Genomic DNA, 16,132 nt, shown 5'->3' on the forward strand with positions numbered 1-16,132 from the left:
CAAAGGCATGGACACATGTTTCACAGAAGCTGAATGAGAAGTTCTGGGTTCAAATCCTGGCTGTTTCACTTTCTGGCCAGGCAAGCTTGTAAGCCTGGTGGGAATAAGAGTATCTACCCCAAATAGCTGTTGAAAAGTGTAAATAAATAACTCCTTGGCTCAGTGCACCACTAAGGAATTGCTGTGTTCTGTGTTTCATGTCTTTTCAAGCTCAACTTCATGGCCAAATTTTTTTTCACTCAATCCAGATCTTTAGATCTTCAGATCTATATTAGGAACTTGTTCATTATTTAGTGCCCATTTTCAAAGCATATGCCTTTTCCAACATTCAACTCTGTTGACGAGCACCAGTCAGTTCTTCAGAAGGGTTCTTCAAGCTGAGGTCCCTTCTAGCCGTGAAGCTCTGGGATTCAATAACTGAGAAAACCGAGGCTGACAATATTTGGTGCCTAACTTAACATGTGTGCTATGATGGATCTGAGATCTACACTACTGGTGTCTTTACAAGTTCCCTAACTTCACTTGGGCTTCATTTAGCTGATCTATACAGCAAGAGTAATAAAATCTGTACCTTACAACTAAATTAGATAAGTTTATAAAATGTCTGGCACAAAGTAGAGACTCCATATATGTTAGTTTCTTTTCATTTTCTCTCATTCACAGGACCTAGGGCTTGCTGGTATCATGAGAGGACCAGTATACAAACTCTGAGCTCCACACTTACAGCCCTTGGTTCTTTCCTCTACAAGATGCTGCCTTTCTCCATTTTTATCTTTTAAAAACTTGGAAGTATTTGGGGATGGAGGGCATCGGCCTGATCTTCCTCTCACTATGGTGAGGAGTAGGATAGTTTCCACTCTTTACCCTGGCAGGTCCCAAACTTTAGAACATCTTCAGCTTGGCATCAATCCATGGTTATAGGGAAAGGCAGGAAGGAACTTGCCTAGAGTTACATTCACTGTCTCTGAGTAAAGGATTATGATGTGCAATAAGCCTTGACTATGACTTGTATAGTCAAGGGGAGCAGAGAAGGAAAAGGGAAGAAAAGAGGGAAGTAGGAAGGGAAAGAAAGAGACAGAAATAGAGATATAGAATATATATGCACACATATAATATATGTATGTTATATATCTATTATATATTGAATTTGTCATCTATCATCTATCTGTCTGTCTATCTATCTATCTACCTATCTACCAGCTCAGTCATCTAGCACTTCTGGGAATTTTGGTTTTATTCACTGAACCACAGTCTCTTGATCTGAAGATTATGAACTGTGAATTCCAAGTCACAAATAGTCTAAACTCAGAGTTACATGGGAAACATGTATTGGGAGTTGGGAGAACAGGCTTAATGTTCTCACTAGATGGCTCTTGGAAATTCACTTCCCTTTTCTAGTTCTTAGTTTCCTCATCTGTAAAGCACAGTTTTAGAATCTCAGACTAGTTGAGTCCCCAGAAATTTTCATTTTTATTTCCTTTTTTAAAAGCTTGTGGCCAAAGCTGGTTAGAGTGTCTGTCACATTAAGAAACTACCACAGTTGGTTGAATGAATGGATGGATGGATGAATGAATGGTGATAGTTAAGGCAGCTGCCTCTTGGTGGAGACAGCTTTGATAGTTTCCATCCACCTATCTATATATGTTTTTGCTTCAGCCAGTGATTCTCAAAAGACTGTCCTAGAACTACCTGAATTAGAATTATCATGTTAAAGGTAAGGATTCTCTGGCGTCACTATAGCTCTACCAAAGCATAAACCCTGGCGTGGGCTTGATGATATGCATTTTTCACTGCTGTCATTCTGATACATGATGAATTGTGAAGACATTGTAAATCCTTGGGCATATCAACCTTAGATGATTTGAGTACTGGCTTGTGCTTATAAGAACTGTGTGGACACCTTTTCCCTGCAATTCAACTGTTAACATTTCAATTTGTTTCTGTTCACCAATTTCCCCAACATCTTGGAGAGAACCAGCCTCTGATAAATTAACACAGGTACTGAATTATCTAGAAATAGCCAGAAGGAGGCACTGGATGCTCACATATTCCATACCCGCCTTTCCTCTCTCCAGTCCTAAAATTTATATTAATTTTTCTTTTAGAAGTGGGAAAAACCAACGTTTAAGACTGATTTCCTGGGCTTCCCTGGTGGCACAGTGGTTGAGAATCCATCTGCTAATGCAGGGAACATGGGTTCGAGCCCTAGTCCAGGAAGATCCCACATGCTGCAGAGCAATGAAGCCCATGTGCCACAACTGCTGAGTCTGCACTCTAGAGCCCACGAGCCACAACTACTGAGCCCATGCGCCACAACTACTGAAGCCTGCACGCCTAGAGCCTGTGCTCCACAACAAGAGAAGCCACAGCAATGAGAAGCCCGTGCACCGCAATGAAGAGTAGCCCCCACTTGCTGCAACTAGAGAAAGCCAGTGCGCTGCAACAAAGACCCAACACAGCCAAAAATAAATAAATAAAATAAATAAGTTTAAAAAAAAAAGATTGATTTCCTTAGGAAAAAACAAAACAAAACAAGTGTTCCTGGACAAAATGAAATTTCTTGTCTGTCTGAGTCAACCAATATACATCTTTATCAGTTTTTATTGTGTGTGGTAACTTAAGACAGAAAGCCTCACTTTCTAAAGAGGGCTATCCTCTCAATTTCATTCTTTATTAAGTGGAAGGAGAAAATCTCCCGAGTTTACTTTATGGAAAAACATGACCCTGTTCTCTATATATCAACTTCATAGAAGATGTTGGTATTGACAGATTGTCCAAGTTTGAATATATGTCTGTCTTCTCCAGGCCTAGAGATTTTTTTTTTGATAGATTGTTTTTAGTATACAAAAAAAATGCTGCTGTAGCAAAATTATAAGATACAGGTAAGCAAAAAAGAGGAGAATAAAAATCACTATAATGTCCCCATACCAAGATAACCACTATAAATATTTGATTACAGAAAATCACTAACAACACATACACACATGATATAATCTACGTATATACAATCAAAATGTATGCACACTGTTTTCTTGCTGCCCTTTCATATAATAGCATGCTATAATATACACATCATTGGATATGCTTCAACATCATCATTTTTAATGGCTATGTAGTATTCTTTCATCTAGATGCCCTACCACATTTTCAACAAATCCCATGATAAAAAATTGCAAACAACTTTAAAGTATCTGGGAATGTTATAAATAGCACCACCATGAGCAGTCTGTTATGTAAATCATCATGTGCATCTTTAATTATATCAGTTTTATTATAGTGTAGTAGACACTGGCATTGGTGCCTAAGCTTGCATAGGCTGGGGTGGTGTGGTTTGCTAAGTATTTTTGTCAGGCTACAGATCTGAGTGCCTATGGGCAGGTCTGGGCAGCTTTATCTCAACTGACTTTTGGGGGGGTTTGATTTGTTTTCTTTTCCCTGTTTGTGTCTCTAGAATGTTGCTAATGAAATGGAATCCCACCTGTCAGGTTTTTTTTCTACCTTAAGGCAGGTGGAGAACGAGCCCAAAGGGGGAGGGGTACAGGTCACATTTATAATTCACCAGTCACCGAATCAGGTTAGCAACCTCATTTCCAAGCACCATCCCCTTTAGAATTCTCTACAGTCCCCCCAAGACTTTAAGTGGATGGTAGGAAGGTCTGAGAAGTGACAAGTAGTTGGAGGGGGGGGGTACTTTTGACCCCAAGGACTCAGTACAATTTGGAAACATCTACCTTGAGAGAATGTAACATTTCTTAGGACCTGAGAAGCTTCAGAAAAACATGTTCTGCAAGAGGGATTAGAGCTGGGTGCTCGTTTGTTTCTTATTTATATTCATACTTGCAGCATTGATTTTGCTTTTTCCTCCTTCTCCTCGCTGCTGTGCAAGCCACGCTGGGTGGCTGGGTGCTGCTTATATTCTCCAACATGTGCTATAATGAATCTTGCGAATTGATTTGCTGATGACATCACTCCCAATGCATCTATTGCTTCTTTGCACACTTCCTGTATTTCTCTCTCTCTTTTACTTTTTTTGGCAGTGCCACACAGCTTGTGAGATCCTAATTCCCCCACCAGGGATCGAACCCGGGCCTGTGGCAGTGAAAGCACAGTGTCTTAACCACTGGACTGTCAGGGAGTTCCCTATTTCTCTTTTTTTATGTCTCATTCCAGTCATTATTTCTAGCCACCAGTTTTCTAGTTAGTCCTATGGGACTCTCCTTGATATAATAATACTCCAAGATGAGTATACTTTATTTTACTTTATAAAGTAAGTATATACTTTATTCAAACTTTAATGGCGTCTTACTCTGTGTCTAGTAACAGGAACTAGGCTATGAAAAGAGATGCAGGAGAAGCATAAAATGTGGTTTCTGACCCATTCACTCACTCAACACATATTTTGGGAGGAGCCTATTATGTACAGTTTAGTTGAACAAACACTAATGAGTAGCCACAATACTGGCATTCAGGCAGACTTATACCCATTTCTCAGTTGAAGGAACTCAGGCCCACAGGGATCTGTGCTTTATCCAAGGCTGCACAGCTAAGAAATGGGGAGCCAGGATTCCCACGTCATCTGCTAGCCTCCAAAGCTGTGGATGTCACACACTTCCAGCCTGGGAGCCACCAGAGGGAAAGACCCTAAGTCACCAGTGTCACCTTGAACCAGCCAATAGTTTTATCCAAAGAAAAACAGAAAAGAATGGAAAGAAGAGTAACAGACTCCTGCTAACATTCCCACTGCTTAGGTGTCTGTGGGGCCCTGACTCACCTGTGACACTATGGATTCGAGGCCATGACCTAGGGCAGAAAAGAGAACCAAGGTAAGTGTCAGCTGCAAGTGAATCATCATCCTCCCCAGAGGAGTGGGTAGTCATCAAAGGCAGATCACAAATCAACTTATGGGACACTTCCTTTATGTTTGTGCTGTTCTAGACCGAAAGGAACATCTCATTACAGAGAACATAGAAAATAGAAAAATTCATGGAGAAGAAAATAACAGTCAATACCACAGGTGATATTTCGGAGTCTCAGGCACATATGTGCATGTGTGTATGAGGATGTCTTCATGCATTTCAATATACAGATGTCTAAAAATAATATAAAAGAATGTATAGGCTCCTGATGTTAAAAATGCATTGTAGATCTTTGTTACTCAAAAACGTGGTATTTATCAGCTGTGTGATTTTTGGAGAGGGAAATTAGGTTCTTGCTCATTTTTACAATTGTAAATCATGTGGCAGTGTGTACCCTTGCTGCAACATGATATCATTTTTAATCTGATCTCTGAGTGTTTCCATGGAGAGACTCCATCAAGTGCAACTGTGATGAAGGTGTCTGATAATGATAATGTGGGTCTCCTAGGCCCCTTGTTTCATATCACTCAGGTGCCTTCTGGATGGGTTGAATGAATTTATATTCTTATCTACAGACTGTGAAGTGACCATCTCAACATATCTTACCACCATTAAATCCACGACCATTTAAAACAACTTTTCCTACTTGCTACTTGATTCCTTATTTTATCTGTTTCACTTCCCTGATGCCTAGTTAGATTAATTATTATTTATTTATTTATTTCAAATGGTTTTGGGACGTTTGCATTTCTTCGGTGGTAAGTTATCTGGGAAGACCAATGAGATCTTCTCCTGGATGCCACATCCCGCCTTGGACAGTGTGAATTTTTTTTTTTTTAATTTATTTATTTACTTTTGTCTGTGTTGGGTCTTCGTTTCTGTGTGAGGGCTTTCTCTAGTTGTGGCAAGCGGGGGCCACTCTTCATCGCGGTGCGCAGGCCTCTGACTATCGCGGCCTCTCTTGCTGTGGAACGCAGGTTCCAGACGTGCAGGCTCAGTAGTTTTGGCTCACGGGCCTAGTTGCTCCGCGGCATGTGTGATCCTCCCAGACCGGGACTCGAACCCGTGTCCCTTGCATTAGCAGGCAGGTTCTCAACCACTGTGCCACCAGGGAAGTCCTGGACAGTGTGATTTTGAAAGCACATTTCCCCTAGATTTTGGGCAATGATCTGAAAAGCCCTGGGGCAATGGAAAGATCGGAAGGATGCGGCTTCTGTGAGCTTACTTGTTTGTGCCTTTAATAATCCCTTTGCATGGCACCTATCCTCTGAGGCTCTCAGAGTGCGTCACAGGAGCAATTAATTGAGCATCACCACACACGCCGGGTGTAAATATTTATGAGGCCTCATTGGTGGCTGTGACACCGGGCACAGTATAGTTAAACTAGGAGGGAATAGTCACCAGGAGACCACAGCCCACGAGTCCCACTTCCAGCTCAGACTCTTGCTCTCTGCTCACCACGTTCATACTCAAAATGATTCTGTTGGGTAGCTCTCCCTGTCCCAAGTTTATAGACGAGGAAACGGAGGACCCAGAGGGCTCCAAGACTTGCCCAGTCCCATGGGAAGCAAGAGAATTGCCACCAGCCTGTTGGACCCTCAGATCCTTGTTGCCTCCTGGGGCCCTTGCCTGCAGGCAGTGGAGAGTCATGCTTTTGGAGGAATTTTGCAGCTGCCGTCTGGGATGCTTTGTGGTTAGCTCTTGGCACTCTTTCAAGTTGCCTGAGATGCTGCAGAAATTAACGGTATATCAGTCAGGAAGGAGCAGATCATTTATCTGGGTCCTGAGAGATCTCTTTTGACACTTTCCACACGCAGCCCCTTCCCTGACATCTTGGTCTTTGATTAAAGCCTCAAGAGACTCCCCAGACTTGCAGCTCCTGACATGTGACATGGAAATGATATGTTTCTGTGACTGTGTACAGGGAGCTTGATGCAGGCAGGGCAGGCCAGGCCATGGACAGAAGGCAGCACCTCAGAACAAGCAGGATGCAATCCTGAGCCCAGGGACTTTGAATACGAGGCACCCTCTTCCCGGGATCCTAGGAGGAGCTTCAGTGTTTCTTTTGTTTGTTTGTTTTTGTTTTGTCACATTTTATCATGACACATCAATACATCCAGGATTTATTTTTCAATCCCTTGACGTTTATCAGAATCATGTTGCAGATTAAACATGAATTGAGTTTTAAATCTGCTTCCACCACTTGACCTTAGTCTATGTTATTTCAAAGTCATTGTCATTTCCTTCAGCATGTCAGCCCTATCACAGTGCCTGTACTTTTCCATTGGATGACCTGAGATCATTTTTTTTGTTTGTTTGTTTTTTCCTTAACGTTTTATTTTATATTGGAGTATAGTTGATTAACAATGTTGGGTTAGTTTCATGTGTACAGCAAAGTGATTCAGTTATATATATACAGATATCTATTCCTTTTCAAATTCTTTTTCCATTTAGATTGTTACATAATATTGAGCAGAGTTCCCTGTGCTATACAGTAGTTCCTTGTTGGTAATCTATTTTAAAAACAGCAGTATGTACATGTACATTGCTTATATGTGGAATCTTAAAAAATATGTTGCAAATGAACTTATTTACAACAAAGCAATAGACTCACAGACTTAGAGATTGAACTTATGGTTACCAGGGGAGAAGAGTTGGGGCAAGGGATAGATTGGGAGTTTGGGACTGACATGTACACATTTCAGGTTTTAAATTAGGATTTCATCCTCCTTCTGACCTTGGCCTCAGCTGACTTTTATTTTATTTTATTTATTTTTCCCCTCACCTGATTTTTAGAATCAAAGATCACTAACATTGAAAGCATGTTGGAGGTAATGTCCAATTTGTGGTTCCAAGGTTCAGATTCTTGGAGGTGGGACTGAGGTCTTTGGACAGCTAAGAAGGGTGGATCTGAAGGGAAAAATGCCTCTTCAGGCACAAGCAAGGCTCAGTTCTGGCTGGTGGGATTTCCCCACTTTGCAGATGCAGCTAAAGCTTAGAAGAGAGAAGTGACATGTCTAAAGTGGCACAGCAAGCAACTGAGCGCCGGGATTGGCCTTATTATTTACCAGCCGATGCTACAACTCAGCCCACTGAGTTCCCTGCCTCTGGAAGCTTCCTCCTAATTGTAAGGCTGTCTGGAAGCGGTTTATCTGCTGACTCCTCTTGGCGGGGCCCCAGAGCGATGGTGCTCATTCATATGTCGTATCCTCTGGGATGGTGCACCCCAGGGCCCTCTGTGTGTCAATGAAAGCCAAATGGATTAGCAGAGGAAGCAGTGGCAGAGCAGGGAACAATGTTGTTATTCCAGCTGAGCCTGAAAGCGGGGAGGGAGGCTGGAAGGAGGGGTCTGGGGAGGCGTGCCGGACTCCACGGCTCTGGCTGGAGTGCAGACAATATCTCGACACCGGCAGCTGACAAGCACTCTGAAAAGGCTCCTGTGTTAACACTCTTTACAGCCTGACAGCCCAGGGTGATTAATGAAAGATGCTGCTTGCAAACTTGCTGGAGATTTGATGTGTTCTCTCAGTGCTGAAGCAAGGCCCATGTGTTAGCAAGCTGCCTCTTGCCAGGGAATTACAAAGATGCTCCCTGGCTTCCTCTAGTCAACAGCATCCATCACACCGCCACATGTGAACGAGCTGCAGCTGGATGATGTGTAGCTTGGCAGCCATCCGTCTGCCCTTCCCACCCGCTTGCTCCTTTCTGCCTCTGGGCCTGAGTGAAGCAGGTCTCCCTCTCTATTTCTGCTTGGACAGGCAAGCTGTCCACGTGGTGGGCATGGAGTATGAACTGAACAAAGCTGGCCTCCAGAGGTTTGTGGTTTTCAATATTTAAGGCTCATTTTAAATGAAGATGTTCAATTTCCGAATTATTTTGAATGTTTAATACTTCTTAATAATTTAAAAGGTTTAATAATTTTTAAAGGGTACTAAATTAAACTCCCCCCACCCTCGTGCCTGGGAGAACTTGATCTGATGGAATGGGCTGAGTGCACCCAGGTTCTCTTATCCGTGGGAACAGAGTTTGGATGGTGTGTTATTCCAGTCCCGTAGAGATGGGACTTGGTCCTGTCTCCAGGGTCAGGCTTCTGGCATGGAGACTAATTCCTCATCACATCCTTGAGTCTGGTGTGCGTGGGTCCCTCTGGGTCTCCCCAGGCACCCGCCACTGGTCCAGACTGCGGCAGCAAAACCCTTGGGGCACGGTCGGGGTGATTTCATTCCCCTCTCAAACCTCCAAGATTAACTGGCTCAGCTCCATACCTCACTTTAAGCTCCGCCCCTGAAAGGAGAAGACTAGAATAAAATTCTCTCATTTGGGGGAAGATGATTGATCTTTTTAAGAGTCAGTAAACTCATTTTCAATATAAACCAGAAAGAAATGAAAATGGAGGTAAAGTTTCTAAATTCATTCCCGTCTTCCCTCTCTTTGAACATTTATCTACACCATGTTGGGAATTGTGCACTTTACAGAAATCATTTCACCCGAACTTCCTAGCAATTCTTGTTGGACAGTATCTTTATCTCAGTGTTAGGGCTACGATGGGATGTTTGCTGGATGGGACCACAAACTGGCCTTTTCATTTTGCAGATGGATTGACAGAGGCCCAGGTCAATCTCATGGGGGAGTCAATGGTGTCATGCTTCCCACCCAGCCTGTCTGATGGCAGGGCTCACCCTCTTCTCTCCACCTCTCTGAGGGAAGGGTAGGGTTTGCATCAGGGAGCCATGGGAGCTAAGGTGTGGAAATGCATAGTGAGCTTGGAGAGTAGGTAACCTGAAGGATAAGCTGGAAGGACTGTGTCAATCTCGAGGTGTCATGGAGCTTTGCAAGGCAGAGGATAAAGGATGCTCAGAGCCACATGTTAGAAAGGTGATTCAGGGGCGCATATGATGGAGTGGAAAGGGAAGGACTGGGATGTCACAGTCTCAGTAAGAGGTAGTGACAGGCCTCAACACTGGGTGTTTTTCTTCCTCCCCACATGGCCACCAAAGCTCTCCTCTGATCACCTAGCTCCTGCCTGGTGGAACTCACACTCATATCACCAGAACAGAGCACAACGCCGTTTCTCAAACCTTCTACACCAGGCCCCCAACTCCTAAAAGGGAGACCAGGTATGTAACGCAGTGCCTGGAACATGGCTCGTACACAAAAACGTGCTGTTGAATGAGCATGAGGGAGAGGATGGATGAGTGGATGAAGGCAAGGTGCACAGGTGCAGGGAAGCACAGGTAAGAGGGCATCCCTCGAGTAAGACAGCCTTGAGCCACACCGCAGTCCCCGTCTGGGTCTATACACAGACTCACCCTCCCCCAGCAAGGCCTGGAGCGTGCCCAGCACATTAGGAACCTGATACATGGGTGTGCACACCTCCCACACAAATCCCCCTGGGAATAGCTTCTTCACTTTCACTATAGATTCAACGTTGGAGAACATCTCCCAACTCCATATTCCTTTGAAGCAGATGAAATTCACACCAAGGTGGAATCAGATCAAGACTCATATTTAATAAGTGAAGAGTGGGTTCATTCTTTTTTTGGGGGGGTGATGGAAATGTTCTTTTTTAAATTGTAGTATAGTTGATTTACAATGATCCAGGTGTACAGCAAAATGATTCAGTTATATATATTCTCTTTCAGATCCTTTTCCATTTTAGGTTATTATAAGATATTGATTATAGTTCCCTGTGCTATACAGTAGGTCCTTGTTGTTTATCTATTTTACATACAGTAGTGTGTATCTGCTGGTCCCAAATTCCAAATTTATCCCTCCACCCCCTTCCCCTTTGGTAACCATAAGTTTGTTTTCTATGTCTGTGGGTCTATTTCATCATTTTTTTTTGATGCCACATATAAGTGATATCGTATGATATTTGTCTTTCTCTGTCTGACTTACTTCACTTAGTATCTCTAGGTCCATCCAAGTTTCTGCAAATGGCATTATTTCATTCTTTTTTATGAACATACAATATTCTAATGTATACATGTACCACATCTTCTTTATCCACTCATCTGTCAATGGACATTTAGGTTGCTTCCATGTCTTGGCTATTGTAAATAGTGCTACGATGAACATTGGGGTGCCTGTATCTTTTTGAATGAGAGTCTTTGTCTTTTCTGGGTATACGCCCAGGAGTGGGATTGCTGGGTCATATTGCTGGGTTCTATTTTTAGTTTTTTAAGGAATCTCCATACTGTTCTCCATAGTGGCTGCACCAATTTACATTCCCACCAAGAGTGTAGGAGTGTTATGGATTCATTTTTCGTGAAAGATGTCCTTGACTAGTTCTAAGAATCTCCTGTGTTCTATTTTGTTTTTATAAAAAAAAATATTTGGGAGGATACAACTCCCTGAAGCGATCCAGAGGGAAACATTGACAGTGTTTGGCATTATCCCAAACCATAAAAAGCTCAACCCCCCCATGACCCTCTTGGCTGGGGGAGGTCCAACCCCACTCCTACCCCCTCAGCATCCTGCCCTGCCAAGGCTCTTAGGCTTCCCTCCTCGGAGCTCCTATGGCAGCACTTCTGGCTCTAATAGCATACTTAGTATAGTTAAAAAGCAGTTTATAGGGCTTCCCTGGTGGCGCAGTGGTTGAGAGTCCACCTGTCGATGCAGGGGACACGGGTTCGTGCCCCGGTCCGGGAGGATCCCACATGACGCGGAGCGGCTGGGCCCGTAAGCCATGGCCGCTGAGCCTGCGCGTCCGGAGCCTGTGCTCCGCAACGGGAGAGGCCACAACAGTGAGAGGCCCGTGTACCGAAAAAAAACAAAAAAAGCATGTATAATAGGTCACAAGATACTGTGCCACGTGCATGTGGGACAGAAGCAGATGCAGGCCTGTGGGAGCCCAGCAGGGAGGCTAAGGAACGGAAGGAGGAGGGCTTTCCCAAGTCCACTTTCAAGAGCGTAGCAAAGCCAAGGTTCACACTCCAAGTGCAAGTCTCTTTCTCCTTCCCCATTCCTGATGGAGCTATTCCTAAGTGTCACTCACATTTCCCGCATTCAGACCCTTCCCAATTCATCACCTCATGGACTATTGATTTTTCCCTGCTGTCACTAAGACCTGCAGCAAAAGTTAACTCCAGAGGGCAAGGTACATGTGGCTGTCATTGCCCACATCCCAGGAGGCCACTCCTCAAGGAGACGGCCTCCCTGTCTTATTCCATGCACAGGGAGGCCCCCTGACAGGCTTCCTGGTCAGGCACACTTGGGGTCACAGCTCGGGCCGGGGGGCCACAGCTGCCGGTCTTCTCTCAGCTTGTCTGCAGCTGCCCTGGGTGTCTGCTCCCTCTGGACCCCCGCAGAAAGTGTCCTCCCAAAAGAGTTCACAAGCTTAGAGCTTTACGGAGGGTGCCAAGTGCTTTCAGAGGATGCATGCAATAGGGTGGTGTCCGCCATCTTTCTGTGACTGTCCACAAGGAGCTCCTATGCAGGAGATGCTCCATAAACATTGCTGAAGGGAGGGGAGTACAAAGTGGGGAAGGAGGAAGAATAAACTCAGGACCCAGCGGAACACACCAGGATACTGTGAGATTGTACTACTCCCAGTGCCTGGCATAGACTGGATCCTGAAATTGATGACAAAAGAAACTTTTAACAGAGGGATAAGAATGGAAGAAGAGAGAGAAGACAGAGCAAGCAGGGGAGGGACAGAGAGAGAGTGGAGGGGATGATGGACTCAGGAGTTGCTCTGCCCACTGCAGCTAGAGTAGAACAGCAAGGCATCCTTCTCTGCTCCACTCACTCATCTGCTGAATATCCATCAAACTGCCAAATAATTTTGTTTTCATTTTTCAATATTTGTCAGGAACATAGATAGCTTATACACAGGGATTATAGCTTACCAGACATGCTTTCTGTCCTCAAAAACTTAAAATCTAGTTGAAGAAAGAAAAAACCCAAGTAAAATTTAATATAAAATTTAGATAAGAAATTAATAACTATACACTGCTTTTTTTTTTGCATTCTTTTTTTCATTGTTTTAACTGGAGTATAGTTGATTTACAATGTGTGTTAGTTTCAGGTGTACAGCAAAGTGAGTCAGTTATACATATGCCTATATCAACTCTTTTTTAGATTCTATTCCCACATAGGACATTACAGAGTACTGAATAGAGTTCCCTGTGCTATACAGTAGGTTGTTATTAGTTATCTATTTTATGTATAGTAGTGTGTATATGTCAATTCCAATCTCCGAATTTATCCCTCCCCCTTCTTTCCCCCTTGGTAACCATAAGTTTGTTTTCTACATCTGTGACTCAGTTTCTGTTTTGTAAATAGGTTCATTTGTACCATTTATTTTTAGATTCCACATATAAGTGATATCATATGATATTTGTCTTTCTCTGCCTATTAAGCTCTTAAAACAGCGCCTAGCCCATGGTGAGTACTCAGTGACTATTAGCCTTTGTTATTTATTGAGAACCTACTATTTTTCAGGCACACTGCAGAGGTCATGCATTTATTCCCCAAACACAGGGACTGTTTTAGGTCCAGCAGATCCCTGGTGGTCAAGATAGTCTACTCTTGTATTTTTTGTTTTCTTTTGGCTGTGCTGCGCTGCTTGTGGGATCTTAGTTCCCTAACCAGGGACTGAACCTGGGACCTCAGCAGTGAAAGCACAGAGTCCTAACCACTGGACCGCCAGGGAATTCAATCTACTCTTGTTTTTCTTTTTTCAATGTTTCCATTTTTATTTATATATTTTCTTTTTTTCTTATTAGTTATCTATTTTATACATATTAGTGTATATATGTCAATCCCAATCTCCCAATTCATCCCCCGCCTTTTCCTCCTTGGTTTTCAAATACCATTTCTAAAATACGCAAAGCATTGAGATGGTAATGGGCTTGTCGGAGCGAGGTCGCCGCTGAGCTAGGAAACAGGTCAGCTGAAATTTCAACCCAGCACCCACAGACCCATTCTGTTCTGCTGCCCTGCCCACCTGTAGCACTGTCCTTACTTCATCAACATCAGATGCTGATAATAATTATAATTTGTGCGGAGAACGAAAACATCAGTTTAATAGTTATGAGGGTATGATGGTAGATCCAAATATGTAGTTTGCACACATTTTGATTTGATTTATAGATCTCATTTACTAATTTATATTCATTTAATACTTTCATTATAAAATATGCAAAGAAACAGAGATTTGTGTGTATAAGGGATTTTTTAAAAAAAATTTGGGTTTATAAATGGTTTGGAACAGGTTGCAGAAACATCATCTGTTGCTCTTTGTAATATATCTTGAGCATGCTCTGACATATCCTGAAATAATTTGCCTTGGAAAAAAGCACTGTGCCCTCTCTCTCTTTTTATTTTTTTCAAATGTAACTGTAAATATTACTTTGATGTATGTAATTGCTGCAACCATTTCCATTTGAAGGAAGACTTCTAACCCTTCCATCTCTCATCTCTTGCTATTGTCAAGAAATAAGAAAAACTGACTTAAAATGCAGCATTCAACTGTGTTTAATGTAAACATTGAAGAAGTCTGAGAATAGCCACAAATTTTCCTTTGCTTAATGTAATCTTGAAAATATTTCAAGTATTCTGTTTTACAGGCACGCATCCACTCTGCTTAGGGAAAATATTTCTTCAGGCACATCTTAGCATGTCAAGATTGCTTCTGGTCCCTGGCACTTAGTAGGAACTGAACAGATGTTTGGCGATTGACTTGAGTTGAAGTTCACTGGGATGCAAGGGTGGGTATAGCAGTCAAAGACCCTTGGGTACCTCTAGGCACAGAGACAGCTCTGGCAGGGCTTGGCAAGGGGGCTCTGGCTGGGTGAGGGAGGTCTGCAATCCCTCTGAGCATCGCGGTGCCGTCCAGCATCAGACCTTGGCCAGTGCAGAGCTGGAGCTGGCTTCAGGATTGGTCCCTTGTCAGTCATTTCATCAAGTAGCTTTCCTTCTGAGCTTTAAGACCAGGCTGTGAGCTCATGGACTGATCCATCCATGATTCATCACTTAAGTCATTCAGCAGCTGCAGGATGTAAGCTTCCCCCTGGCTGTCTCTTGGGCTGTTGAGAGACCTGGGTGGGTGGTGGAAATAGATCTGGTCTGAAATGCTGTGGACACCTGGGGGCCTGTTTTTAAAATTTCTTTCAATTAAAAAAAATTTTCATTGGCTGTTTTTCCTTGCATCTGATCTTTAATTTTTTTAACTTGAAGTATAGTTGATTTACAATGTTGTGTTAATTTCTGCTGTACAGCAAAGTGATTCAGTTATACATATATCTACATTCTTTTTTTATATTCTTTTCCATTATGGTTTATCACAGGATATTGACTAAAGTTCCCTGTGCTATACAGTAGGACCTTGTTGTCCATCCATTCTATATATAATAGCTTATATCTGCTAACCCCAATCTCCCACTCCATCCCTCCCCCATAGCCTATATCTGCATCACATACTTGCTGGCAGTTCAACCTGCGTCAAGTCCCTTCTTGTTCTGGACCTTGGTCACCGTGTAACCTCTAAGAGCAAGGACAGCAATACAATTCTATCCCGTTAACATTTTGTGTGTGTGTGTGTGTGTGCGTGCGCGTGCATGTGTGAGGGTGAGTGTGTGTGCATGTGCGTGCGTGTGCGTGAGTGTGTGTGCACGTGCTGGTCAGCTAATTTGTCGCAGCATCAAAATTTTTACTCCTCTATTAACAAAGAAGGAAATATTCTGACCTATTTTTTGGCAGAGCAAAGTTCTGGAATTTCAAATCACGGGATTCTTCTTTTGTTGTTTTTCTATTGCCCCTGTGATGATAGAAAATAGATTATAGTCAGAAAATTGTAAAAAGAGAGGGGAAAAAATAATTAAGTGTATTCCTTCATAGAAACAACCACCCAGTCAGATGTAAGTAATTAGCATCTCGCACGTAATTCGAAATCTCTCTTTGCATTTCCACTGGGGTTAAACAAAATCTGAGTTTAAAGTAATCCAATTGCTTCAAACTTTTTTTTTTTTTTTTAGTGTAAGTGCTTTATTTTACAAGGGGTAATAGCATGGGGTAGAATAAGCACCCCCATCAAAATGAGGACGTGGGCACTCCCACATCAGGGAGGTCACGGTGGTGCCCTCCTTAAGCTCTCTGATTGTCCATGACATCGCTCTGTACGGCGAAGAGCATCACACCTGGTTAAAGGGGGGCTGTCAAACAAGGACAGTGCCTATGGGCTAAGGAATGTCCTAGATGCTTTCCTATGTTAATTGAATTCGGCCAAAAACTAACAAACATCATCCGGTCTAGGGAGGCAGATGATTTAGAAA

General features: G+C 43.0%; 1 protein-coding gene across 1 annotated transcript in view; it reads right to left on the minus strand.

The window, feature by feature from the left end:
• CLNK (cytokine dependent hematopoietic cell linker) overlaps positions 1-16,132 on the minus strand; it is a gene marked incomplete at both ends in the record, with an annotated part of 173,838 nt that overhangs the window by 87,628 nt on the left and 70,078 nt on the right. Inside the window, 2 exons of the mRNA XM_079711583.1 lie at positions 4,772-4,800; positions 15,547-15,618. Of these exons, the coding sequence (XP_079567709.1) occupies positions 4,772-4,800; positions 15,547-15,618 (101 nt within the window). The remainder of the gene's footprint in view (positions 1-4,771; positions 4,801-15,546; positions 15,619-16,132) is intronic.

Source organism: Hyperoodon ampullatus (genome assembly GCF_949752795.1).
Source record: "Hyperoodon ampullatus genome assembly, chromosome: 1".
NCBI lineage: Eukaryota > Metazoa > Chordata > Mammalia > Artiodactyla > Ziphiidae > Hyperoodon > Hyperoodon ampullatus.